Consider the following 27,552-nt stretch of genomic DNA (forward strand, 5'->3'; position numbering starts at 1 on the left):
GGCAGCATTACTAGGGCTTGGTTTCCTTTGGGTGAGTGTATACTAGAGACATGGTGCTTCTTGGTGTATTTGCTTTTTTTATTTGTATTTTCAAGTACAGCTTAAGTGAAAGCAAAAAAAAAAAAGTAGGTGCTGCTTCAACTCCACTACTCCAGGGTCTCCTCCCCAGGTGTCGTTTGACTACAACTCACATCATCCCCAGCCACAATGGGCAAAAGGATGGTGGGAGTTGTAGTCCACAGTGGCCAAAAGGATGGTGGGAGTTGTAGTAGTTCAGGCGTATGTAGTCATGCCTGAACTACTCCACATTACACCTAGTGGCCCTCAAGTCTCCCTATTTATTATTTATTTAAAATATGTGTATCCCGTGTGCATGCTTGGGGCAGCTCATAAAGATAATGAAACTAATAGAAGCATATAAAATGAATAACCTTGAGCTCAGCTCACTGCCTGCTTTGTATTGGCTTCTGTTCCAAGCTTCAAACCGCTGTGTCTTCACACCATAGAGCAGCTCCTCTCCTTGAGTGGTGAAGGCGGGTGCTGAAGGGCATTTCATTCAAATACAGAGAGAGAACTCTCTCCCAGACATTAAGAAAGAAAAATGGAGAAAGAAGAGGAGGAAATGGAGTTGTTGCTGAAGAAACCTTTAGTTAAATCTATATAAGATGTCTTTGTTGATATGAGGGAAGCCGCTATAAAACACAGTTCTTTTGATATGGTGAGCTTGAGGTAGTTAGCTGGTTGACTGTCCATCTGTAAGTTAATTGATGGGTTGTGGCAGAAGAAGTCCAGAAAATATGTTGCAGATGCTGATGCCTCTAATAATCTGAATGAGCAACACCGTGATTGGGAAAAATAAATGATAAAAAAGCAGATAAGACTTGTTGAGGGGTGTGAGAAGAAACATTAACTTCCTCACACAGCAGTGCGTGTATGCTCTGGTGGTAAAGAGGTTTAGCCCAAGAGATTATTTGAAGACACTAGGCTGAGTTCAAAAAACAATTAATGATTTATTAAGAAACTAAACACCATTTACTGAGAGAAAGTCATTGAACAATGTACACAAACAGGCACTAGCCAACAACGGAACAATTCTAACTGACTCTGACCAAAACATATCCATTAACATCTCAGCATGCCTCTAGTGGCCAGAATTGGTTACTGCAGTGCTTTAGAGCAGGGTTTCTTAACCTTGGGCCCCCAGATGTTGGACTACAACTCCCAGAATCCCCAGCCACGAAGGCCATGTCTGGGGATTCTGGGAGTTGTAGTCCAACAACATCTGGGGGCTCAAGGTTAAGAAACCCTGCTTTAGAATTTTCACTTCTAACGCTCCTCATTGCTCAAGCACCGATCAACAGCTCTCCATCATCTCTCACAATGCAAGAAAATTATATCTTGGCAATGGCTTCGTGACAGGGGCGTAACAAGGCTGGAGTGGGCCCAGAGACAAAATTTTAAAATGGGCCCCTCGCTGATACACACACACACACACACACTTCACATGTGACTTGCCTCTGGGGGGCCCCTCGAGGCGTGGGGGCCCCCAGGCAGCCGCCTCCCCTTGCCTAATAGTAGTTACACCCCTGCTTCGTGAGTACATCTGCTAACATCTTCTCTATTGGGCATATTTCAATTCCTCAAGACACTTTTCTTGTCCATCACGTACATAATGGTATTTTGTCTCAATATGCTTTATTCTGGATTTTGTCTTCTCCATTTGTGAGATCTAAGTACAGCTTTGATTGTCCTCAAACAATTCAGTTGGTTTTAGTTCATCAGCCCCAAAATCTTGCAACGGTTTGTGTATCCATGCTATTTCCTGATCAGCCTGAGTAGCTGACACATATTCCCTCCCACAGACAAAATAGCAACAGTGTTTTTGCTTTCAACTGCACCAACTAATTGCTCCACCTCCATAAAAGAACTGGTATCCACTTGTGGATTTATGATCTGTTCTGTTTTCTGCCCAGTCTGCATGAGCCACATATTCCACTAGTCTAGGATTACTACTTGCTAGCGATCTCAGTTTTAGATGAGCTGTACTTTTAAGGGACCTACCCAGTCTTTTAACTGCAATCCAGTCATTTTTCGTGGATGTACTCACTTTCATGCTTAATATTCTGACAATGCCTATACTCAGGGTCATAACTACAGGGTGCAATGAGCTGTAATTGACACCCCCAAAATTTGCCCCAGGCTGCAAATTGTTTTAAAAAGACCATATATCCTGCCCCCACCTGACTTTTGCAATCCCCACCCCAAGACTTTGAGGCTACCTACTATCCTTCCTATACGGGTTTTTTAAACGAAGAGCTGGCTACTGCAAAGGAATCAGCTGTCTTGTGGTCACCCACAGAGGCAGCATTTGAAACCGCTGCCTTCCCCTTCCAATCTTGCCCTAGAATACACCAGGAAAGAAACAATGTCATGATGTTGCATCCCTTTCCCGGTGCACCACTGGGGGGAAATATGGCTGCTCCCTGTAACTACAGGGCGCAGCCATTTTTATCCCAGTAATGTAGTTTTGGGAAAGTTGCAATATCATGAATTGAACTCCTTTCCTGATACATTCTAGGGCGGCACCAGGTTAAAAAAAGGCAGCATTCTGATATGATGCTGCTGTCGAAAAGGAAAATAAATAAATAAATAAATAAAAATAAAATAAAGACAGGCAGGCCCCCACCCCACCCCATTCCAAAGCACGAAGCCAGTAACTACTGTATTTGCCTGAATCCAAAACTAGTTTCCCCCCTGAGTTTTTTGATATTAGAAATCAGGATGTGGTCTTAAATTCAAATTCAGAGTTATGTTCCTTTCGAGTAAATGCAGGTATAACCTGTATTTAATATTTACTTTTGGGTGGAAGGGGGGTCATCTTAAATTCAGAGTTGTCTTTGGTTTGGGTAAATACGGTATTATTGGCTTGATGCAGTTCTGACCACCCCCTGCGTTGTTAATATGATGTGAGAATGACTGATATGGGGCTGATAAGTTGGCCCCTGCATAGCCATAGTAAACAGCTACTTTATTGCTACAGTTGGGTTCTAAGTACTTGTGCTGCTACATTTCAGAGGCAGTCTTCTATTGACTCTGAATCTATGACTACTACGACTACACAATATTTTTATTCTGCTTTTCAACAAAAGTAAAAGTGTTTTACATAGAAAAACAAACAATAAAGTTGCTTTCCTGTCCCCAGTCACAATCCAGTCCAAAAAGAAACACAAAGTAATCACCAGCAACAACCACTGATGCTGTGCAGGAGTTGGATAGCACTCTCCCACTGCTAAATACAAGAGAATCCCTACTTTGCAAGGTGCCTCTTTACTTAGCAGGGGTCTAGAAGGTAGCTATTGGTTTAGCTCATTCTTGTTAGAGAGCTTGGAGAGGAGATTACTTTATCTACTCCAGCTGTAGCAGAAGTGTATAGGTGAGCACTTATATTGTCTGGAGACATGGAGTTAACATTCAAAATAAAGTAGTTTATTCAGGAAATCTATCAGGGAGATAGATAAGACCTACATGCCTTGCTGCTAGCTACATACAGGAAGTGGGGAAGTGTGAAGTCTCTCCAGGCAAGAGAATGAAACCGGAGACTATCAGCATAACAATAGTGATGTGCATGAACCGGTACGCAGGCCATGTAAGAGGCCTGCGAACCGGTTCACAAGTGGCCTGATCCAGCGGTCCGACGCCGGGGGTGTGTGTGTCTCGCTTTAAGGGCAGGGGGTTGTACTTACCCCTCATGCCGCTTTTCCCCCTCCAGTACTCCATTTCCCAGCAAATTTTTCAGGGCGGCAGCATTCCTCCCTGCCACCCCTGCCCCCTTGTTGACCGGTAAAAGCAGAAGTAACTTTGGCGCATGTGCCCACTACGCACGTCACATGTTGCGTGCGCACACTGTGCGGTGGGCACACGCGCGGCAGTGGCGGGCGCATGCGCAGAAGACTTCCGCTTTTACCAGTCAAGAAGGGGGCGGGGCGGCAGGGAGGAACACTGCCGCCCCGAAAATTTCACTGAAAAATGGAGCGCTGGAGGGGGGAAAGCAGTGGGAGGGGTAAGTACAACCCTCTCTGCCCTTAAAGGGAGACACACACACCCTGGCATCGGACTGCGCCTCCACGGTCCGTGCACATCCCTACATATCAAAGGGGAAGAAGAGTAAAGAAAGCATAATCGAAGAGGGGATTCCCTTGCTCAGTATCCCTGCCCCAGTGGTCAATAGGGTTGCTGGTGCTAAGAGTCAATGCCATCAGGAGCTGCATCTCCAGCAATTCTCAGGGTGAAAACAGACTTCCAAGAACCTCACAGCAGCTGCTCATAGTGTGACAGTAATGACTGCATGGAAAACCAGTTGTACTGTATGTAGCCTCTGATGAACTCTGTATTACCACCACTGGATACTGTGTGGCCAGAGGTTCATAAATTATCACCTCCCCACATGGCTGTAGCCACCATTCAGTAAGCCAGGGCTGCTGAACTCCAACCCTCCAGCTGTTTTTGGACTACAACTCCCATAATCCCCAGCCACAGTGGCCCATAGCCAGGAATTATGGGAGGTGTAGGGCAGCATCTGCAGGAGGGCCAAAATTGAGCAGCCCTGCAGAGAGCTGTTAAAGCAGCTACAAAGTGGTTCTTAGTTGTCTCTTTCCACTTCTGTTCTTTGTGACTGTGCTGTTTTTCCCCCCTTGCAGACAAAACATTCTTTCTCCTCATTTTCAGGTAATGATTAACTGAAGATGACAGGCCCTTGGAGGACATGTTGCAATAAAAAGAACATACCCAAGAATGGATTACATGAACTGGACACGGTGGCAGAGAACAAGAAGGAAAAAATGCAGATGAAACAAGAGATCACCTTGCTTAATGGCATCTCTTTAATAGTAGGGAACATGATTGGCTCTGGGATATTTGTGTCCCCCAAGGGTGTTTTGATGTACAGTGGCTCTTACGGACTCGCCCTCCTTCTCTGGGCCCTTGGTGGGATTTTTTCATTGTTTGGAGCATTGTGTTATGCGGAACTGGGAACATCCATTATTAAATCAGGAGCAAGCTATGCCTATATCCTCGAAGCCTTTGGAGGCTTTATAGCCTTTATCAGACTATGGTCTTCCTTGCTCATTATTGAGCCAACAACTCAGGCTGTCATAGCCATCACTTTTGCTAATTATATTGTTCAACCAATATTTCCATTCTGTGAACCACCCTACGGAGCAGTTAGGTTGATTGCGGCTGCTTGCATCTGTAAGTAAAATGGCAGTCTGTTGATGCAACTATTTAATCTGATTGCAAAGGTTCAGAACGCAGGCGATGGGAAAGGTGGGGAGAGAAAAGGTGAGGCTGGTGCCATTGTATCAGTGAGAGAAAACTGGTTAGATCAACCGACTTTGCAAGAGGATGCAATAATTGAAAGATAAAAGTATTTCAGTAATTGGTAGTATGGCAGAGATGGGAAGAGAGAGGTAGGGATGTGCACGAACCGAGGACCATTAAGAGCAATTTGTGTGCTGGCGCCGCTCTTGAGTTCTTGAGAGGAGCGCTCACACAGCAGGAAGCTGCATGGGGCGGCGGGGAACAGGTAAGGACCGGCTCTCCTCCTTTTGAAAGATCCCACTTGCCCCCGTCTCCCAGTGGCTCTGAAGCTGTGCATGAAGCTGGGTTCATGCACATCCCTAGAGGGAGAGAGGGAGAGAAAGAAAGAAAGAAAGAAAGAAAGAAAGAAAGAAAGAAAGAAAGAAAGAAAGAAAGACTCTTGCTTAGGAACAATGGCGGATTACCTCATAGGCAGTATAGGCAACTGCCTACGGCAGCAAATCTTGGGGAGTGGCATCTTGGGATAGAGTGAAACTTGCTTTTTTTTTAACCTTTAAAAATGCTAGTATGTAGCGGCAGAGGCTCTGCCCGCCTCCTAAACCATTATAGGAGGTGAGGTTGGGCACTGGAGTCAGGTGCAGAGATGGTGGAGAAATAGATCCTCACTTGAGCCCGGCTAACTCGCAAATGACACAGAGCGGGCAATTTCAGGCCTCTGTGCACACGCGCGCATGCGCAGAGGCCAGAAATCACCCGCTCTGTATCATTTGCAATTAAACTGGGCTTAAGTGAAGACCTATTTTGCCGCCGTTCTCCAGTGCCTGACCTCACCTCCTGTAATGGTTTAGGAGGCGGGCAGAGCCTCTGCTGCCACATAGCGGCCTTTTAAAAGGTAAAACAAAGAATTAAGTTTCCATCCCCACCAAACTCCCTTAACTCTTGTCCCTGGGGCAGCAAATCTTTGGCTGCCTATGGACGGCAAAAAGATTAATCTGCCCCTGCTTAAGAACCTAGAGAAAATTATTGTAGGGAATTCAGGCTAAGTGATCCAACAGTATGACTGGCTGTAGGGTTCTGCTATTCCTTTTACTTTTCTCCAGAAGCAGTGTACCTCTGTCAAACAAATATTGGATTTAAACAGCAGGGATCACTATCACCTTCATATCCTGCTTGTGAGCTTCCAAAAGTATTAGCTGTATTAGCTAATATTAAAACTTTCCACTGATCTAGCAAGTCAATATTTGTGGTCTTATTGGAGGGAAGGAAATAGAATGTATACACAGCCCAACTGCTCACATGCTCATCCTTTGCACTGGTCACACATTCTGTTCAATGCACATACAGTCTGTGTACAATGTACACAGCTACAAACCCTATTCTCACTTTAAGTACAGGTACAGTTATTCACATGTTACATTGAACACAGGTCCAGCATATTGTAACTGCTGCCCTATTCAGATACTATGTTTTTGCTTTGGTGTGAGTGATTGCATTTGGGTTCATTTTAAAAGGGAACCTGGCCCCTCAAATGCATGGTACAGATAAGACAGGAAGTGTGCTCCTCTACCTGTGTTCAACATAATGTGTGAATACCTGTACCTTTGTACAGATCTGTACCGATGAGTGTTGAACATAATTGTGAATAGGGTTTATATCAAAGAAAAATTTAGTCATTTTTACACAACCTAAGTAGATTGACTTACTGGTGTGTGTTGAATGAGATCACAGCAGCAAGCTTCATCATTGACCTATACAGTGGTCCCTCTACTTACAAAATTAATCCATTCCGAATGCACATTTGTAAGTCGAAAAGTTCATAAGTCGAAAAGCGGTTTCCCATAGGAATGCATTGGGAACGGATTAATGCGTTCCGGAGCCTAGAAAAAAGACCCAGACCCCCAGTAAGGCTTGCAAACTGCACAGGAACATTTCTTTTCAAGAATAAACAGGCAGTAAACAGGCAGGCAAGTCAAGGAAACCGCATGTAAAATTCGTAAGTCGAGGAAACCCCATCTAAAAATTTGTAAGTCGAAAAAACCGCATCTAAAACCGGATCTAAAACTGCCGTTTGTAACTTGAAAAATACTTATGTCGAGTAGTTCGTAAGTCGAGGGACCACTGTATATATCCAGTATGTTGTTTGAGCAGACCCTTTGGGTATAAAAAAATGTATGTGCATGGACTCCATATGTGCAATCAGAATGGAACCCTTCAAAAAGCCAGGCCCGACTGTGCGGATAGGCCCTTATACATTTTGCAAAAAGCAAGGCTGAGGGGAAGTATCTTGCTAAAGGCCACATCCATGTTTTGTGGCCTCGGTTCAACAAAGCAAGTAGTTGAACCCTGGTCTAGGGGTGCAGCAAGGAGGGCAAAGGAGGCAAATTGCTCTGGGGGCCCCAAGACTGAGGGCCCCCCAAGATATTGGTTAATATTGATAGCACAGGAGGAGGGCCCCAAGATTAAGTTTGGCTCTGGGTTATCTCTCTGTGGACTTTTCAGGTCTCTCAAAACCAAGTTCCACTCTCTGTTTACTGGGTGCTACAGAAACAACAATTTTCTTTTTTTTAAATGAGCAATCATTTTTTATTGTTGAGCCTTAAATGCAGATTTATCAGTTAGCTTTTGCTAGAGTTTCTGTTACCCCTAATCTCATACCAGGAAATATAGGTATGGTGCAGCATTTTCACCAAATGGTCTGTCTTATATTGTGCTTGTAAGCAATTGAAGTACCTGTATATGTCATCCCCAATGCCCAGTATGCTGCTTATTCCCAGAAGCCAAGATATTTCACAGAAAACTCCAGCTTTGTGTCTGAACACTAGAGGGCACTAAACAACTGAGCTTGTCTTGACTTCATTCTTACTGGGTTGATATGGTAAAACAAGTGGAGTGGGGGCAGTATTTTCTCCCCAGTTTCAGATTATTTGTTCTGCACTCATACCAATCACTTAAAAGCTCTCTTTAGTAGCAGGATTCTCAAACTGCACCCCTCCTGCAGATGTTGGCCATCATCCCTGTAGCCATCATCCCTGGCTACTGGCCAATGTGACTGAGGAAGATGGAGCATTAGAGTGCAACAGGTGCTGGCGGGGGGGTGTCACAGTGTGAGACCCCTCATTAACAGCTTTCGCTTGGCCAACACAGAACAATTCCCAGCTATTCATTTTAAAAATTCTTGCCTTCTGGGTTAATACAGTGGGGAGAAGAGGCAAGACAGCCTGAGGCAGAACAAAACCTGGCGAGTCCAAATGGAGTAGCCTCAGGAATCTGGCAACCAAGAGCTGGAGCCAGGATGGAATTGGATGGGTTAGTTAGGGGCAGAATCAGGGCAGGTTGGTTGGAGCCTGGTACGATCTAGCTTTACAGCCCCCAATACTAGGGCCAGACATTAGGTTCGTTCTCATGATCAACATTGGCGATAGGAAGAGCACCCAGCCAGGGTAGGGGAGCTATATGCACTCCTGACTGGTGGTCATGTGTTTCCAAGGATCAAGGTCGGAGGAGGAGAGAGTGGTTGTATAGGAACATAGGAAGCTGCCATATACTGAGTGAGACCATTGGTCTATCTAGTTCAGTATTGTCTACACAGACTGGCAGCGGCTTCTCCAAGGTTTCAGGCAGGGATCTATCTCAGCCCTATCTTGGAGATGCCAGGGAGGGAACTTGGAACCTTCTGCTCTTCCCAGAGCAGCTCCATCCCCTGAGGGGAATATCTTACAGTGCTCACACATCAAGTCTCCCATCCATATGCAAGCAGGGCGGACCCTGCTTAGCTAAGGGGACAAGTCATGCTTGCTACCACAAGACCAGCTCTCCTCCTGCTACCACATGATCAACCAGGAGGCCAACACACATGCTATCCCCAGCCTTTCATTAAGGGTGGGCGAAAAACCATCCTACCCAGCTCCCAGCTCCACACAATCATTCTCCCCTCCTCCTATCTTGATCCTTGGAAACACATGGCCACCAGTCAGGCACGCACATGCCTCTCCTATCCTGGCTGGGCCCTACTCCAATGAGGATTGTGAGAATGAACCTATTATGTTGCATTAAGCCAGGGTTATCAAACAGGCCATTGTGACTGGGGGTGATGGGAGTTGTTGTCCAGTAACATCTGGGGATCCAGGTTTGAGAACACCCGCTTCACTCGCCATTAATTCAGGCCTAACACAGTAAGTCTTCCTTTTGAGTCAAGCAAACAAACAAAAGCACTCCTAGAGCCAATCTAGCTCACAGGGCGAGGGGCTTGACTATTTCCTCTCGCCCCAAATCCTCCCCACCTGCAACTATTCATCCTGAAAGCTACAAAGATGTCAGGCCTCTAACAGGCCACAATACCTGGCTGGCAGTGGCAGCCGCTGCAGGGTGGTGGTGGCAGGAGACACCTTTGAGTGTAAATTAGTAGGTGCTTGCCTCCTATACCACCGTGCTAGAAAGCTCTCCCATAAGTGGCGAGCTACCCAGCACCCACCGTGACGGAAGATTGTCTCCACCAGTCAGCTGGCAGAGGCCATTTGTGTGACCAACAAATGGACTCCATGCATGTGGAGAGGCCAGCTGAGTGGCAGAGCCGATCCTCTGTTGCAGCAGGTGCTGGGCGGTGCGGCACTGCTGGGAAGAGCTCTCAGTGTGGCAGTACTGAAGGTAAGCACCTACTAATTGACACTTAAAGGTGCCTCCCGCTGTCCCCGCCCCCAACGGTGCCTGCACCAGCTGCCATTGCTGGGTGGTTTGCCACATTCCATTTGTGGAGTCATAAGCTGTGCAGCCCTTCACTAAAACATAGCACAGTGATTATAATCTGTATCAGAGTTTGAATGAACACAGCATGTGGGGTGCTACTTATTCCATGTTACTCTGATATCAAACTGCGATTTGGCAGGTGCCTCCACAAATGTCAGAGGCACCCTTTTGTCAATCACCATGTGGATCTACCGCTTGTTAGGATTACTTAGACAAGGGTTTCATTTTTCTGCACCTTTATTGCCTATGGCAAAATTTGGATAAAGAACGCTTGCTTGCTTGCTTGCTTGCTTGCTTATTTATTTATTTATTATATTTTTATACTACTTGATATGTACATCTCTAGGCGGTGTACAAATTTCATTATTAAAAATCACAGATTAAAATAGATAAAACACAATAAAAACAATATAAAACAACTTATTAAAATTATTAAAATTAATTCTAATTAAAAGCTTGCGAGAACAGGAGAGTCTTGAGGTTCTTCCTGAAAACAGACAGAGAAGGAGAGGAGATGCTCTTATTTCAGCAGGGAGCATATTCCAAAGCCCTGGGGCGGCCACAGAGAAAGCCCGGTCCTGAAACCGAACCTCTCCAGAAGATAGTAAAAGGCGGGTTCATGACAAAGTGATGAACCCTGCTGCACTCTTCACACTCTTTTTTAAACTCTCTTTTGAAACTGTATGTGATATTCTCCTTGAAATGCTCATTCTCTTGCACTGGAAATGCATGGTCTGCAACTGTCTACTTAGTTTGCAAAAATGCTTTTGGTGATGGACCATTGTACACGGTACACAACAACACATGTGCTCTCAACACCCCTCTGCCAAACCAGTGCTCTGAGAAACACACCTGTACAATGCGTGTGTTTTCCAGCACTTGTGCATCCCATTCATAATTTACATTTTTAATTAGACCCTTACAAATTACCAGGAGTAGATCTAAAAATATAATATGTAAACAGGCCCTTTGTTGTTCTTCTTCACAACAGCCCTGTGGAATAGATAATTGATCATCTTCACTTTACTGATGGGAAATTTTTCATTGTAAACCACCCAGAGATGCAGGTTTGGGGTGGTATAGAAATATTTTAAATAAATAAATAACAAATAAATAAATGATAAATTGAGGGTTAAGGAAGAGTGGTTTGCCCATGCAATTATTTGTGTCAGAGGTAGGACTTGAACCCAAGCCGCTCGGATCCAGCACTATCCATTTGGTGTAGCAGAGGTCTGCACAGAGTAGAAGTGCTGCTTTAGTATTAAAAATCTTATCTGAATGTAAGGCTTTTCCCCTCTGGAGTTGTCAAAGCTGTTCAGGCATGTTTGGAAAGTGCAGAGCTAGCCATAAAGAAGATAATTTACAAATCAATATTTACCTTATTGAAGTTCAGACAGAATTTCTCTCTCTCTAATATCTCTTCATTCCATCTAATGCAGTCAGGAGGCAGCATCAGGCTTGAAATGGCTTTGCCCCACTTTGGTTTAAAATGATTTGCTTCAACTTGCAAAACTGTGTTTGGGTTAAGGTTGCCATCTTCCCCAGATTTCCAGGTATTTACCGGATTTTAAGCATGTTTCCTGGTGCCTGGGTAGTCCAATTGCTTGCCCAGATTCCCAGCTTTCTTAAAAAAAAAAAAAGGGGGGGGGAAGCTAAGCTCTAGCCCTTGTAGAAGCAGAGTTAAGGAGCAAAATGTGCGGTCACTATTCTGCTTAACCATAGAGGCATGTAAAACACAGGAGACTGGCTAGAAGAGGTTCACAATAAGTCATCCCCCTGAGGAATGTTGCCTTTGGTTTTTGTCAGCAGGGGATCGATCCCTAGAGGGCAGCTGAGAGGACAGCTTGCTTTTGATGTAAATCACTGCTACCTAGGCTGTAATGTTTAAGGTTTTTGGCTTTATAGTACAATCCATTCTATGCATGCCTACTTAGAAGTAAGTAACATTGGTTTCGATCAGAATATCTGCTAAGTAAGTGTGTATAGGACTGTAGCCTTAACTGAAAAGCTCAGTGTGTGGTTTTTGTTTGTTTGTTTGTTCTATTAGTGCTATTAACATCTCAAACTTAGTGTAGTCTTCATCTATTTTCTATGGATATTGTTTTGTTTTTGTGTATTTTTAAATTTTGTTTTAAGCCATCATGAATTCTCCCTGTCCCTTATACTAGTATTCTTAACCAAAAGGAGTCATTTTGGTGTTACATTTTATGTACTTGTCTCAGGATGTAAATGGCGACCATGACAAAGCTCAAACATGAAAGCCTTAATCACGAGCGCTAGTTTTGAAGGGTCAGTTGTAGAATTTAGTGGTGATGAAAATGCACTCAGCACTGCTCCTCCACATGAGCTTTTGATTTGGTATCTTCATCAATCTTATCTGGTATCTTCAACTTCACCAATAAATAGCATATTTAAATTAGCATATTTATTCACCAGTGAATAACTTATTGAGGAATTGGAAAATGGAGTGGGGTGGTAGTTTGAAGTTGATGAGGAATCCATGACAGTATTGCACACAGCTAACCAGACAAGGTTAAAAACTGAACTTGTATGTTAGGAAGTGTTGGGATATAAAGTCAGGGTGTTTAATGTTCAGGTAATGGTCAGGTAAAGAGATCCTCCCCAATTATTGTTGGTAGATATCCAGAGCAAATACAAGCCAACAGGACAGTGCATCAGTTCATTTTGCATAATATGCAAATTATTTGCAAGCTAATTTGCATAATATGAAAATATAGCAATCCTATTTGGTATGTATTTAGAGAACTCTGATGTTTGCTCCTGTCCTTATTACACTCTGTTGGGTTGTTTTTTTTTTAATGTACTGTTAATGGAACTACTTCAAGTAACTCAGATCCCACTTTTGATACTTATCTTCTTTGTATCCCATTTTCTCATTAGGCTCCCTGACATTTATTAACTGTGTCAATGTGAAGTGGGGGACCAGAGTACAAGACCTTTTCACATATGCAAAAGTTATGGCCCTTATTATGGTAATAGCTGTGGGTCTTTATAAAATTAGCCAAGGTAAGAATATACTTCTATGTGCAAATACTATCAAAACTGAGCAACATATCAAGGTAGCTGTAGACCAATTCATACACAATTTTTGGCAGATATTTTCCCCCCTCAGCACCAACCATCCCCAGGTATGCAACCATGTGGAGAATGGTTCTCTAACGAACCAGGGATACATGGTTACACTTGCAATAGTTTCTACTATCATGGAATTCTCTGCACCGTGGCTAACATGATGTGCAGCATAATGCCAGCATTTCCTTCGGGGCTGCTGCACACATAAAATCTAGCCCTGGAGAAGCTGCTCAAGAGTGCAGCTACACAGCGACTCGGAAATGCTCCCTGTCATTGAAAACAATGGAGACTCTGTAGTGCATGTGAAGGCATGCATTTCTGAATTGTATGCAATTGTGTTCTTGTGCAACTCCACTGGAGCTAGATATTACATGCACAGCAGCCCCAGCAGAAGATAAATGCTGGTGTTAGGCTGAGCATTGTACTGGCCACTAGTTGTCATACTGCACATTTTTATGTGTGTGTAGTAAATGTAATGTTCATGCAGTTGCACAAGAGCACGGTTGCACTAACTGCAAGAATTACACAATCACAGTTGTGCAACTGATGGCCATTATTTTCAATAGCCATCAATTATACAACTGTATTTGCACAATTCTTCAGTTTAGCACAAAAGCACTCTTTTGCAACTGTGCAAAGTTAAGTTTACACAAACGCAACATGTCATAGCATGTCAGCCACTGTATTTATGTGCAACTCATTCACATCACAGTACTTGCATGTGGGTGATCATGCAGAGAACTTAGAGTGACTGAAACTACCATGTGAACCAGCGTTGTGGCTGTAATCCAGTAACCACTTGCTCCAGATTATTGTTCTTCATAGAACAAATTATCCTATAGATTGTCTGCATCAGCATCTAGTTTCTCCTGAAACGTCAGTTCCATGTGATGCACCAAATATTTGGTAATCTCTATTACCTAAGAAACTTTTCAAAAATGTATTCAATAAATATGGACACAGAGTAAAAGCATATTGTGTATTTATCAAAATTACATACATGATGCTAGACAACTGGAGGCCTTTTGAAGCCCAGATTCTCATGTGTATTTTTGATGTGGATCAAGTTCATTTTTACTTTTGGTAGCCCTTTTCCATACTTAACTGTAGATTAGAGCTGGCTACCTGTGTGAATGGCATAACAGTTATAGGAAATGCATGGAAGAGATTGCAGATCAGTGGATATGTCGAAGGTGACCCCAAAAGTAGATCTCGCTTTTCAAAGAAGTGGAACTGATCTTCTGCAAGTTTCTTTCTTTGCTGTAGACAATTCTTGCATACAAGCTGCTGGCAAAAGTGGACAAATGTGCAAAAGATACAGCAGAAGTAGCCTATGGGTCAACCTTGATAAAGGCAACATGGGGTTACTTTGATCCATAATTTACACATGGTGAACATTCTGGATGTGCCCTGTTTTGTATACATAATCTGTTATGTATATAAATACATGTAGGTTTTGAATATTCTACAGGAGAAACTGAAAACCTAAAGGAACCATTTGAAGGTTCAACCACAGATGCAGGATTCATTGCACTTGCTCTTTACTCCGCTCTCTTTTCCTACTCTGGATGGGACACGCTGAATTTTGTTACTGAAGAAATGAAAAACCCAGAAAGGTATCTGCATGTCTTAGAAGACAGAATCCTTGCATTACGGTGCTCCAGTTTTCTAGAAATATCAAAAGATCATTTCTCACATTACATATTTGTTCCTCATTTCCCCCCCTTAGTAGGTTGATGGTTTTTTTTAAAAAATTACTGCATGTATGAACGACATTTTATAGTTGTAGAGACTAGCAAATCGGGACACCATCACCTCAATGGTCTCAAAATGGCTCCAGGTGACCAAGGTAGCTGTTTGCACATTGCACATTTACTTCCTGTGATCAATTGCATACAAAAGGTTGGCTCTGGTTCACCCAAGATTGTGATTACTATGCATGCAAACACAGCCTATTTCTTCAAAGCACTCAGATGCATGACTCTGAGGGCCAATCGCCACATTTCTGAGAAACACATGATACAGCCCAGCTGGGACTGAGTTTCAAAAGAATAAGGAGTGTGTTTCAACATAAGCTTTTGTGGACTGGAGTCCACAGACAGAGTGGACTCTAGTCTGCAGACATTTATGCTGAAAACGAATGTGTTAGCCTTTTCAAAAAAACTTTTTAAAAATATAATACACCTTATATAATATACCTTTCAAAAAGGGAAAACAAAAAATAACTACTATTTCCGAAGTCAACACCGACTCGATGGCACACTTTACCTTTACATAATTGAAGGTCTTACATTTGATAAAACATTAATATCATATGTAATATTAAAGGTAAAGTTGTGCCCTCAAGTCGGTGCTGATTCCTGGCGACCACAGAGCCATGTGGTTTTCTTTGGTAGAATACAGGTAAGAATACTTCAAATAGTTTGCTATTGCCTCCTCCCATGCAAGATGAGATTATGCCTTTCAGCACCTTCCTAAATCGCTCCTGCCCAATATAGGTGTTTACCAGCAGGGATTCAAACCAGCAACCTCTAGCTTGCTAGGCAAGTCATTTCCCCACGGCACCATTAGGTGGCTTATATAATATTAGAAATCTGAAAATATTAAATTATTACTATTATTATTATTATTATTTTCTATATAAACTGCTCTGAGAACCTTTTTGTTGAAAAGCCGTATATAAATAGTAGTAATAGTAGTAGCAGCTGTTAGGAACTGTGTGATCCACCCTAGGCTTGAACTATAAGCCATGATATATGGCTAAGCCATGATCTTAGAAATCTTATCTAAATCATAGACCCCAGCAGTACTGGCTTGGCTTGGCATTAATCATGATTCCCAGAGGGACTGGGTTTATAAACTTCACTTCCATAGCCCTCATATGTGGAAAGATGCCTGTACAAATTACTAGCTTTTTATATTGCCCCCATCTGTTTGATGTACCTTTAGCTCCACTGCTAATACTATGCTATGCGGTTTTATCTCCCCCTGCAGGAACCTGCCACTTTCCATTGCAGTTTCAATGCCAATTGTGACAATCATTTACCTGCTGACTAATGTCGCCTACTATGTTGTGTTGGACATGCCGGCTCTCTTAGTGAGCGATGCTGTGGCTGTGGTGAGTTGCAAGTCCTAATTAGTTAGCAATCAATTGTTGCGTGTGGTGGAACAGTGCATAGAATGCTGGTAAAGGACCTTCCCCAACACAGCTTTGCATCAACCTAAACTCCCTGTTGATCAGGATTTTCAAACTATCTTGCAGCAAACTCCCTAAGTCAAGGAGAAGAAGCAAAACTTGTTGAATTCTTCCCAACAGGGATGGCTCCACCATGAAGCCGGGGGAGGCAACGCCCACAGCTGGGGAGGCCAGCAGGGGGCAGCACGGGCAAGCAACCCACCCAGGCCTCCTGCCCCTGCTGCAGGTATTGCCTCACCTGCCTCTGCTGTTGCCACCCCACCTCAGTCCTGCTGCACTACCTATCTTCCCTCCTTACACCCCAGTCCCTCAGTGGCCCCAGCCCACTTCACAAGCCCACACCCTGCCCTCTTCCCCTTGCCACCAGCTTTAGCAGCTGAGGCAGGCCATCATTGCCAGCTGCTTGCACTGCGTTGTTTAATAAAATAAAATAATAATAATAATAATAATAAACAGCAAGTGCCGCCTTTGTAAAGAAGCAGATGAAACCGTGGACCACCTAATCAGCTGTTGTAAAAAGATCGCACAGACTGACTACAAACAAAGGCATGACAAGGTAGCAGGGATGATACACTGGAACATCTGCAAAAAATACAAGCTATCTGTAGCCAAACGTTGGTGGGACCATAAAATCGAAAAAGTTGAAGAAAATGAAGATGCAAAAATATTATGGGACTTCCGATTACGAACAGACAAACCTCTGCCACACAATACACCAGATATAACTGTAGTCGAGAAGAAAGAAAAACAAGTCAATATAATCGACACAGCAATACCAGGGGATAGCAGAATAGAAGAAAAAGAAATAGAAAAAATCACCAAATACAAAGATCTACAAATTGAAATTGAAAGGCTGTGGCAGAAGAAGACCCAAATAATCCCAGTGGTAATTGGCGCCCTGGGTGCAGTTCCAAAAGACCTTGAAGAGCACCTCAACACCATAGGGGCCACAGAAATCACCATCAGCCAATTACAAAAAGCAGCTTTACTGGAAACAGCCTATATTCTGCAACGATATCTATAACAACAGCAACAACATTGACAATAAAATTCTGGCATCCCAGGTCCTTGGGAAGGACTCGATGTCTGGATAAAACAAACCAGTCAATAACACCTGTCTGACTGTGTAAATAAATAATAATAATATAATTAAAAATAATTATTTTATTTATATATATATATATATATATATATATATATATATATATATATATAAAAACATTGTTCTCTGGGCGGCTCACAACAGAGGATTAAAACATACAGTAAAAACACACAACACATTAAATCATAACAGACAAAAAGGGCTACTTTTTATGATACGTCTTTCCCAATTTCTCTCTCCAGTAGCAGCTCTTTCCCTTTCTCTCTCCCCTGCTGTTGCTCTCCTCCCTCCAGTTAAATTTGTCTTATCTCTGGTCAGGTTTGTTGCTGGAGGGAAGAGAGAGACAGCGGGAGGGAGGGAAGGAAAGAGCTGCTGGTGGTTTAGCAGCAGAGTGGCGATGGAGAGGCCAGCTGCTGCCACCACCACCACTGCTGCTGGAAGCATGCGCCATGCTCGCGCAAGCCCTGCAAACAGCCAGCAGCAGTGCACTCCAGCCACTGAAGCTGGCGGCTGGAGGAGAGGTGGCTTCTGGGCTTGTGAGGTGGGGGAGTGGAGCCAGTGAGGGTTGGGTATTATGTTCTGACTTTTTAGGAACAGACAGCATTTGATATTGAGAACAAACATAGATTCCTGTAAATAGCCAGCGTGGTGTAGTGGTTAGAGTGCTGGACTAGGACCGGGGAGACCCGAGTTCAAACCTCCATTCAGCCATAAAACTTGCTGGGTGACTCTGGGCCAATCACTTCTCTCTCAGCCTAACCTACTTCACAGGGTTGTTGTGAAAGAGAAACTCAAGTATGTAGTACACCGCTCAGGGCTCCTTGGAGGAAGAGCGGGATATAAATGTAATAATAATAATAATAATAATAAGAAGAAGAAGAAGAAGAAGAAGAAGAAGAAGAAGAAGAAAGAACATTAAAAATACTTGGGCATTCTCCAGGCTGATAACATTGCACATGCTGAAGTTAAAAGAAAAATGGGAAGTGAATACATCAGGAGAGTTAGAAAAATCCTCAAGTCCAAACTCAATGGCGGGAACACCAGACAAGCCATAAACACCTGGGCTATACCTGTTATCAGATACACTGCAGGAATAATAGACTGGACCCAGAAAGCGCTAGAGACGCTAGATCGTAAGACCAGGAAAATAATGACCATCAATCATGCTCTGCACCCCCACAGTGATATAGATAGGCTATACCTCCCTCGCAGCTCAGGTGGAAGAGGAATGCTGCAAGTCCATCAAACAGTAGAGGAGGAGAAAAGAGGCCTTGAAGAATATATCAAGGACAGTGAAGAAGATGCACTTCAAATGGTCAATAATGAGAAACTATTAAACACCAATGAAACAAAGCAGGCCTACAAGAAAGAACAAGTCAAGAACCGAGCAGAAAAATGGAAAAATAAGCCACTGCGTGATCAATATTTGCACAATATAAGTGGAAAATCAGACCTCACCAAGACCTGGCAATGGCTTAAGAATGGCAACTTGAAGAAAGAAACAGAAGGTTTAATACTGGCTGCACAAGAACAGGCACTAAGAACAAATGTAATAAGAGCAACAGTAGAAAAATCCACAACAAACAGCAAGTGCCGCCTTTGTAAAGAGATCGCACAGACTGACTGCAAACAAAGGCATGACAAGGAAGCAAGGATGATACACTGGAACATCTGCAAAAAATACAAGCTACCTGCAGCCAAAGATTGGTGGGACCATAAAATTGAAAAAGTTGAAGAAAATGAAGATGCAAAAATATTATGGGACTTCCGATTACAAACAGACAAACCTCTGCCACACAATACACCAGATATAACTGTAGTTGAGAAGAAAGAAGAACAAGTGAAAATAATTGACATAGCAATACCAGGGGATAGCAGAATAGAAGAAAAAGAAACAGCAAAAATCACAAAATACAAAGATCTACAAATTGAAATTGAAAGGCTGTGGCAGAAGAAGACCAAAATAATCCCAGTGTAATTGGCGCCCTGGGTGCAGTTCCAAAAGACCTTGAAGAGCACCTCAACACCATAGGGGCCACAGAAATCACCATCAGCCAATTACAAAAAGCAACCCTACTGGGGACAGCCTATATTCTGCGACGATATCTATAACAGCAACAACATTGACAATAAAATTCAGCCATCCCAGGTCCTTGGGAAGGACTCGATGTCTGGATAAAACAAACCAGTCAATAACACCTGTCTTACTGTGTAAATAAATAAATAAATAAATAAATAAATAAATAAATAAAATAGTGAAAGAGTTGCAGGGTGCACTCAGCTGCCCCCTGTAGTAGCCTGAGAGAATGCAACGCTATTCCTAGCTATATATTACAGTGGGGATAGCAAAGGGGTGGGGCAGCATCAGCTGCCAAGGGTGGGTCCAGTGAAGGGTAGGGCACCGATCTGCTGTTCGCCTCAAGTGGTGAAAGGCAGTGACCCAGCACTGCAACCCAAGTATGAGAAATGGAATTCTTATGTTATAGACTGCAGAAGTCAGGTGGCTCGACCACTGGTACTCACAATCAAGCAAGCATTATTCCAGTGCGACATGGAGTATGTGGTAGCAGGGGGGACCGGGATCGTGCATGCCATTGTCAGTGCTGCATTGTGGGCAGCTGCTGGAGGGTAGGTTGGAACCCATAGTTAAGACTGGGAGGGCCAAGCATAGGACCAGAGGCGAGACTCCGAGGATCCGGAGTCAGGAAGCAAGCTGGGAATCCACACTGACACTGAAGCCAAGAGACAAAGCTGAGTGTCCAACAGAAACTAGGAGTGGAAGACAAGCCAAAAGCCAGTGCTTGGGAGTACGTTCTAATCTGAAAGCAAAGAAGTAGCTAGGCTGGTGATGCTGACACCTCCAGTAGTTGCCAGGTCTGGCTGCCAGTTCTGCAAAGACTTTCTGCAGAGGCCACTGAAGAGGCCAGATTAAAGTTAAAGGAAAGCAAGAGATCAGTTAGGAGGCCAGGCAGCAACCTTAGGCAGGCAGGTTATGACAGACACCTTGGGGAAAAGTGTATTTTTGAACAGGTTCAAAGTATATATAAGGGAATCCATGCCAAGTTGATTAGCCCACGTGGCTAGTTTCATCTGTGGCACTGAGTGAGAGAGGAAGGAACAGTACTCCCTCTATTGGCCCAAATAAGAAGTGCAGGAGGTAAGTTTGGGTGGCAGGAGGTATGTTTGGGGGAGAAGTTGTGCCTCATAGCATAGGAACATAGGAAGCTGCCTTATATGGAATCAGCCCATTGGTCCATCTAGCTCAGCATTGTTTACAGCCCACACTAACTGGCAGTGGTTCTCCAAAGTTTCAAGCAGGAGTCTTCCCCAGCCTAACCTAGAGATGCCACCAGCTGGGGACCTTCTGCATGCAAAGCAGATGCTCTATTACTGAGCAACCCCAATAATCACAGATCCCCACTATCTTTTAAACATAAATTTTCCTTACTCTCCAGAGGTTTTGTTTTTTTGTTTTGTTAAACATGACTAAATCCTATATTCCTACTAAGTATTTGGAGCTGTCTTTGTATATGATTACTGCAGCCTGGACCTTATATGTGGCTAAATGGAGACAACATATATAACCCCGACGGTAGATGAGTGGTTATTAAAATTATGGGAATATGCCTCTATGGCTAAGGTTACTGCTTACTTATGGAATACTGTTATTTCCATTCGAAAGCCTTTCATAATTTACAATTTAGCACAGAGTCAACACCCTCATCTAAGATTTGGTTTTTCTTTCTAGAATACACGGCTAATTAAAGTGGTATTTCTGTGTTTTGTTTTTTTCTTTGTTTGTTTTTATAATTCTTGGCAAGGGCGGATTTGTGTGGGTGGGTGTTTTTTGGAAAGTGGAGAACAGAGGGCTGTTGGACCTCCCGATTGATGTATGTAATTATGAGATGTCTAAGAACTGCTAATTGTGAAATTACTTTTATCTTTCTTTTCTTCCTCTTCTATAAAAAGATATTAAGAAACACACACACACACACACACACACACACACACACACACACACACACACACACAGAGATCCCCCACTATCCTATCTCTGAGGATCAAATGTACAATGTCCAGAGTAGAGGTTATATTTGATGTAGTTGTGCATCTGTGGTTACTGGCTTCATGTAACCCTTGAACATGAAGAGATGAATTATTACACATCTCTGTCAGTTGCCCCCTTTGTAACTCTTCGTACTTGTGCTACTCCTGTTATCCCCTGGAATCCAGTGCTCAAGTTACAGGGGGTTGGGTGGAGAGGTCCGACCTCCTTACCTTTTGGTGGCAGCCCTCTTAGCTACAGGGGAGCCATAAGTTTGCTAAAATTGGCAGAGTCAGGAGATGGAGCTTGTGGATTTTATTAAGGCCTTGTCTTCCTTTATCATCTGAGCACTCTCCCAGCCTCTGTCATCAAACAGAGAGTGATAGTACTCCTGAGGTGTGCAGTTATTGCTCTGGGGCATACAGATGTCTTTGTGGGTTGGACATGTGAGCGCCTGTTTTTCTTGTATATGTTTTATATATTTCTGTTATTGATTGTTTCCAAGGGATGGAGGAGTGCTCCCTGTATCACTTCTGTGTAGGCTCATTCACACATGGTCCTTGTCATCTAGGTAGGAGGAGCAGCCAGTCAGGGTAGGAGAGCCAGGCACACTCTCAATCGATGATTGTGTAAACCCTAATCACAAGGTAGGAGGAGGGGAGAGTGATTGTGTGAGGGGCAGGAGCTGGTTGGGTGCCCGTCCTACCCAGCTCCCACCTCCCAAGCTCCCGCCTACCCAGCTCCATCCTACCCAGCTCCCACCTCTCCTTTCCTCTCCTCCTACCGCCATTCAGAAGCAGAAATCGGGAGTGCCCCTGGTTCTCCTACCCTGAGCATTACTCCTACCCTAATTAGAATCATGTGAACCTGTCTTATATATTGCAGAACCAGCTACAGAATCTTAATCCCTTTTGCTATCTAGCATGCCATTTAAGAGGGTTCACAAAGTCCCACTGCAGTGAAAAACAATCCTGTTGCTGGATTGTGGTGATTCTTTTAATACAGGAATTTGTTTCACTTTCTCTTGTCATTGCTTGATCTCCCACTAACTGGCAATTTAGTTGCATGTTATGGATAAATCAAATATAATTAGCCTGGCTTTTTAGAAGGCTTTTTCAAGACAATGGTGATCCTTGTTGTCAAAAAGAGGCTTTGTGCTTGAGCGGTAACTTTCCATAACAGTTGGCTGAAACTAACTGAATGGGCCCTTGGTTTTTTCCTCTTGCAGACGTTTGGTAATGAAGCTCTTAGCCATGCTAAATGGATCATCCCTATTGCGGTGGCGATGTCTTGTTATGGAGGATTAAACTCATCAATTATTGCAGCTTCCAGGTATGAGGCGTTCAGAAGCTAGCACTGTGCAGGTGAAGTCAGGAGCATTTTGTCACAAGACATTTAACGGAATAATGCATCACACTCATGCATCGTACAGCTGTGTTTTGTCACTGCCTCTTACAAGCGATATGGGGAGAAGATTTGCTCAAAAAAAAAAAAAAGCAGGGAAATTTAAAATGGCAGTAATCATATGATTTAATTGTATAGATCAGAGATTCTCAAACTTGGGTCCCCAAATGTTTCTGGACTACAACTCCCATCATCCTTCAGCACCCAAATGAAAACTGCCCACACAACTCCCAGAAAAAAAGATCCAAGTCCCTCCTGCTCAAAGTCTGCGCTCCATCTGCAAACTCCCTCCATTGGTACTGCAGAGACAATCTGCTCTCCTCTGTTCCTCCCAGCAATGGCAGCCATGCCCAAGGCCAAGAAGAAGGCTGGCATTCTCAGCAATGCCCTGTAATTAAATAATATATGCAGAGCAAATAACCTTGGTTCAAAGAAGAACTGCCCATGCCTCCCCCTCCCTTTACATTTCCTATATATTGTAATTCACTGTCACCTTAATCAAGGTGTTTCTTCCTTAATCAATATATTAAGGAATATATATATTCCATAATCAATATATATTTCTTCCCCAGAAATAACATAGGAACATAGGAAGCTGCCATATACTGCTCAGACCATTGGTCTATCTAGCTCAGTATTGACTTCACAGACTGGCAGTGGCTTCTCCAAGGGTGCAGGCAGGAATCCCTCTCAGTCCTATCTTGGAGATGCTGCCAGGGAGGGAATTTGGAACCTAGATGCTCTTCCCAGAGAGGCTCCATCCCCTAAGGGGAATATCTTGCAGTGCTCACACATCAAGTCTCCCATCCATATGCAAGCAGGGCAGACCCTGCTTAGCTAAGGGGACAAGTCATGCTTGCTACCACAAGGCCAGCTCTCCACCCAAGATGATCCTCCTTCCACTCTGTTCAGGCATCACAACTGGGGAATGTGCACTCACATACAGCATCCCTGAGAGCATGTTTGCAAGCCGCACTCCCACACTGATGCATTTTGAAGCTGCACCCCCACTGTCTGTGGTTATAGTATTTGTCTGCAGAGATTTGTGCACAGATGCTGCCTGTGATCAGTATGCTGGGATACCCCAATGTCCCAAAGCACTGGAAGAATCTTTCTGCAAACACAAAACTTGGACAGTAGGGGCCAGAACTTCAGAGCCCATCAGTGTGGGGAGGGGCTTGCAAGGGCACTCTTGGGGGTCAGGAACAGTATCCCGCATTTTTTATCATGCCTGAACAGGGCTTCTCTCCCTTCTTTCTTTAGAGTTTCTTTAAGCATAGGCAGGGCCTAGTCCTCCTATGCCATGCCCACAGGCCTGAAGCAAAGGCCAACACCTAGCTTATGGGGGCCACATTTAGAAATCCTCTCTCTCTCTCTCTCTCTCTCTCTCTTTCTCACACACACAAGGGCGAAGCCACTATTGGAAAAGGGTGAGGGACAAATGTAGTCTGGGGGCACCATGATGTCCCCTCACCCCTCCCACTGGGCACCACCTCACCCTCCTCCCACAGCTAGCTGGCAACAAAGCACTTGCCCACTAGAACATGATGTTTCTAGCCACTCCCAACAGTGAGCATTTTGTTCGTCAGCTGGGGGTTGGGGGTTCTTTCTCCCCTTCTTCCCAAGACAGGAGGCTAAAGCACCCAGCAGGCAAACACAGCAAGTGTGAGAGAGAGCACAATAAATCACAACTTTTCTAGAAAGGGATTCATGTCTCTCAGTTAGTCCTAAGTGGGAGCCAGACCCTCCATTTGCAACTTGAGCTCAGGATGCCTTGGAAGTCTGCTGCATACTTAGTCCGGGTGCTGTGTTTGTAGTATGTCGTGCCACTGTAGATATTTCTGCTCACAGCTCAATTCCAGGATGATATTCAAGAAGCAATTGCCATTTTCTAAGAACCATCAAGAAGGCACCAGAAGCAGTTGCACATTTGGCAGCTTTTGCAGTGTCTCCACAACCATTTAGAAAGTTTGAGATTAGAAATATTCATTCATTCATTCATTTAAAATATTTATATCCTGCCCCTCCAATATGGCTTTTTAAAAAATATAGTTTTTAAATATGGCTTTTATTCATTCATTCATTCATTCATTCATTCATTTGATTTCTAAACACCCTTCCAAAATTGGCTCAGGGTGTTTTACACAGAGAAATAATAAATGAAGAATATGGAACCCTGTCCCCAAAGGGCTCACAATCTAAGAAGAAACATAAGACAGACACCAGCAACAGTCACTGGAGGTACTGTGCTGGGGGTGGATAAGGCCAGTTACTCTCCCACTGCTAAATAAAGAGAATCATCACGTTAAAAGGTGCCTCATGGCAATCGAGCCACTGCAAGAAATGCAACAGAATGTCACTGCAATAAAATTTAGGGGAAATTCTCAGATATTTTCAGAGGTAAACACTCCATTGTAATGTTTAAAAAGGGAAATAAGTAATTCTGTACTTGATTGCAGTATACAGTCATGGGTGTGTCTTGGATTAAACTGTGAGCGTGGAAAGTACTCCAGTCACAATGACACCTGGTGGTCTGATTTAGTAATGCATCTCTGGAAAACCTTTACTGCCACATGTTAGCTCCACCATGTCACCAAGCATGCTGCACTAAGCCCTTTTCTTTTTGGTTCAATATTAAGTGCCACAGCAGGGAAATGCTTGACTAACAAGCAGAAGGTTGCCAGTGCAAATCCCCATTGGTACTATATCGGGCAGCAGCGATATAGGAAGATGCTGAAAGGCATCGTCTCATACTGCGTGGGAGGAGGCAATGGTAAACCCCTCCTGTATTCTACCAAAGAAAACCACTGGCCTCTGTGGGCACCAGGAGTTGAAATTGACTTGACAGCACACCTTACCTTTATAAGAGTAAACATTATAAACTACTCATTGGCACCTCTTGCAAATTGTGTAAGGACTCCCAGCACAAAGGGAGGGAAAGACAGAGTTCATTATTCTTTGCTCTACAGCATAACAGACTGCAAAAAGCCAAGAATTGCACCCCCAGCCACACAGTAATTTGTAAAGCCTTCACGGAGACACGTGAGCACATCTTCCGATTCCCTCCACATCCCACTATAGAGGAGAGCTGGTCCTGTGGTAGCAAGCATGACTTGTCCCCATAGCTAAGCAGGGTCTGCCCTGGTTGCATATGAATGGGAGACTTGATGTGTGAGCACTGCAAGATATTCCCCTCAGGGGATGAAGCCGCTCTGGGAAGAGCAGGTTTCAAGTTCCCTCCCTGGCTTCTCCAAGATAGGGCTGAGAGAGATTCCTGCCTGCAACCTTGGAGAAGCCGCTGCCAGTCTGTGAAGACAATACTGAGATACATAGACCAATAGTCTGACTCAGTATATGGCAGCTTCCTATGTTCCTATATGTCTAGCACAATGAGATAGTATACCAGCTTATTTTTAAGCCCCATTTCTTCTAGATAGCAGTGAATAAAGGCCAGCTCCAATATTATCAGTGTCATTTGGATGTATGGCTGCAGTTCCAGTCATGTTTGAGTACTGGGATCAGATAAAGTCAGTGGATGGAGTATATGGGAATTTCTCATGCCACAGAAAGGGGTGGTCGTGGTGGTTGGTGCATTAAGACTGTGGACAGGGCCAACGCTAATTTTCATGGGGCCCAGGGCAAGACTAGTTTGTGGGGGTACTACGATGAATCACCGTTTTATTTATTTATTTATTTAGTTTATTCCAGCAAATCTTGACAATGTTGAGCCACCCTATTAGGGCTATCTCTAGCTTGTACAGCCACCCTTACCCCCACCCCGACCCCCCGCCACCGGTATAGAATCTATATTGTAAGAATCCCTGTTGCTGAGCTGCAGCATGGGGCCCCTGTGAGCATGGGGCCTTAGGCATCCCCCCCTCTCTCTTGCCCTTCAGGCAGCCCCAACTGTGGAGACCCAAGTTAAATCCTCATTCAGCCATGAAGCTCACTGAGTGGCCTTCAGCCAGTTACCATCTCCCAGCCTAAGTTATCTCACAAGGTGGCTGTGAAGCTAAAATGTGGGGAACCCTGAGCACTACCTCAGTCTCTTGGAAGAAACAGTGTGGACCCGTGATGTTTTGCTACCTGAAGCGGAGCACCAAGTGGATCCTCCTCCACCACCACCCTTTCTCTCCCCCCCCTCCATTAAAATCATACCCCAATTCCTTTCTTCCTTCAAATCTCTCCCCCTTCCTTACTTATGTATTAGGAAGGAAAGGGGGAAAGCACTGGGCACCATTTGTTTCACAACGCATAATCAACTTGTGGAATTCTCTGCCACAAGATGTGGTGACAGTCAACAACCTGCATGGCTTTAAGAGGGGTTTGGATAACTTCATGGAGGAGAGGTCTATCATCGGCTACTAGTTGGAGGGCTATAGGTCACCTCCAGCCTCAAAGGCAGGATGCCTCCGAGTACCAGTTGCAGGGGAGTAACAGCAGGTGAGAGGGAATGCCCTCAACTCCTGCCTGTGGCTTCCAGCAGCATCTGGTGGGCCACTGTGTGAAACAGGATGGTGGCCTTGGGCCTGATCCAGCAGGGCTGTTCTTATGTTCATCTGGCACTAGCAATGATGTGACAGTTGTTCCCACATTGCAGAATGTACAAGGCTTACGCCTTTATAAAGTGCAGCATCAGAACACCAGTGTTGC

At 44.0% G+C, this 27,552-nt stretch overlaps 1 protein-coding gene across 5 annotated transcripts in view; it reads left to right on the top strand.

Moving 5' to 3' along the window:
- LOC128323551 (Y+L amino acid transporter 2-like) overlaps positions 1-27,552 on the top strand; it is a 56,797-nt gene that overhangs the window by 23,722 nt on the left and 5,523 nt on the right. For 4 of the 5 annotated variants that reach the window (XM_053246882.1, XM_053246880.1, XM_053246881.1 and 1 more), the window contains 5 exons: positions 4,726-5,247; positions 12,961-13,086; positions 14,624-14,768; positions 16,147-16,270; positions 22,724-22,827. In XM_053246882.1, the coding sequence (XP_053102857.1) occupies positions 4,743-5,247; positions 12,961-13,086; positions 14,624-14,768; positions 16,147-16,270; positions 22,724-22,827 (1,004 nt within the window). In that variant the 5' untranslated portion in view covers positions 4,726-4,742. Of the gene's footprint in view, positions 1-172; positions 719-4,725; positions 5,248-12,960; positions 13,087-14,623; positions 14,769-16,146; positions 16,271-22,723; positions 22,828-27,552 lie in introns of those variants that run through there. The other variant, XM_053246883.1, reaches the window with a different exon arrangement.

The sequence above is a fragment of the Hemicordylus capensis genome, chromosome 4, assembly GCF_027244095.1.
Source record: "Hemicordylus capensis ecotype Gifberg chromosome 4, rHemCap1.1.pri, whole genome shotgun sequence".
Lineage (NCBI taxonomy): Eukaryota > Metazoa > Chordata > Lepidosauria > Squamata > Cordylidae > Hemicordylus > Hemicordylus capensis.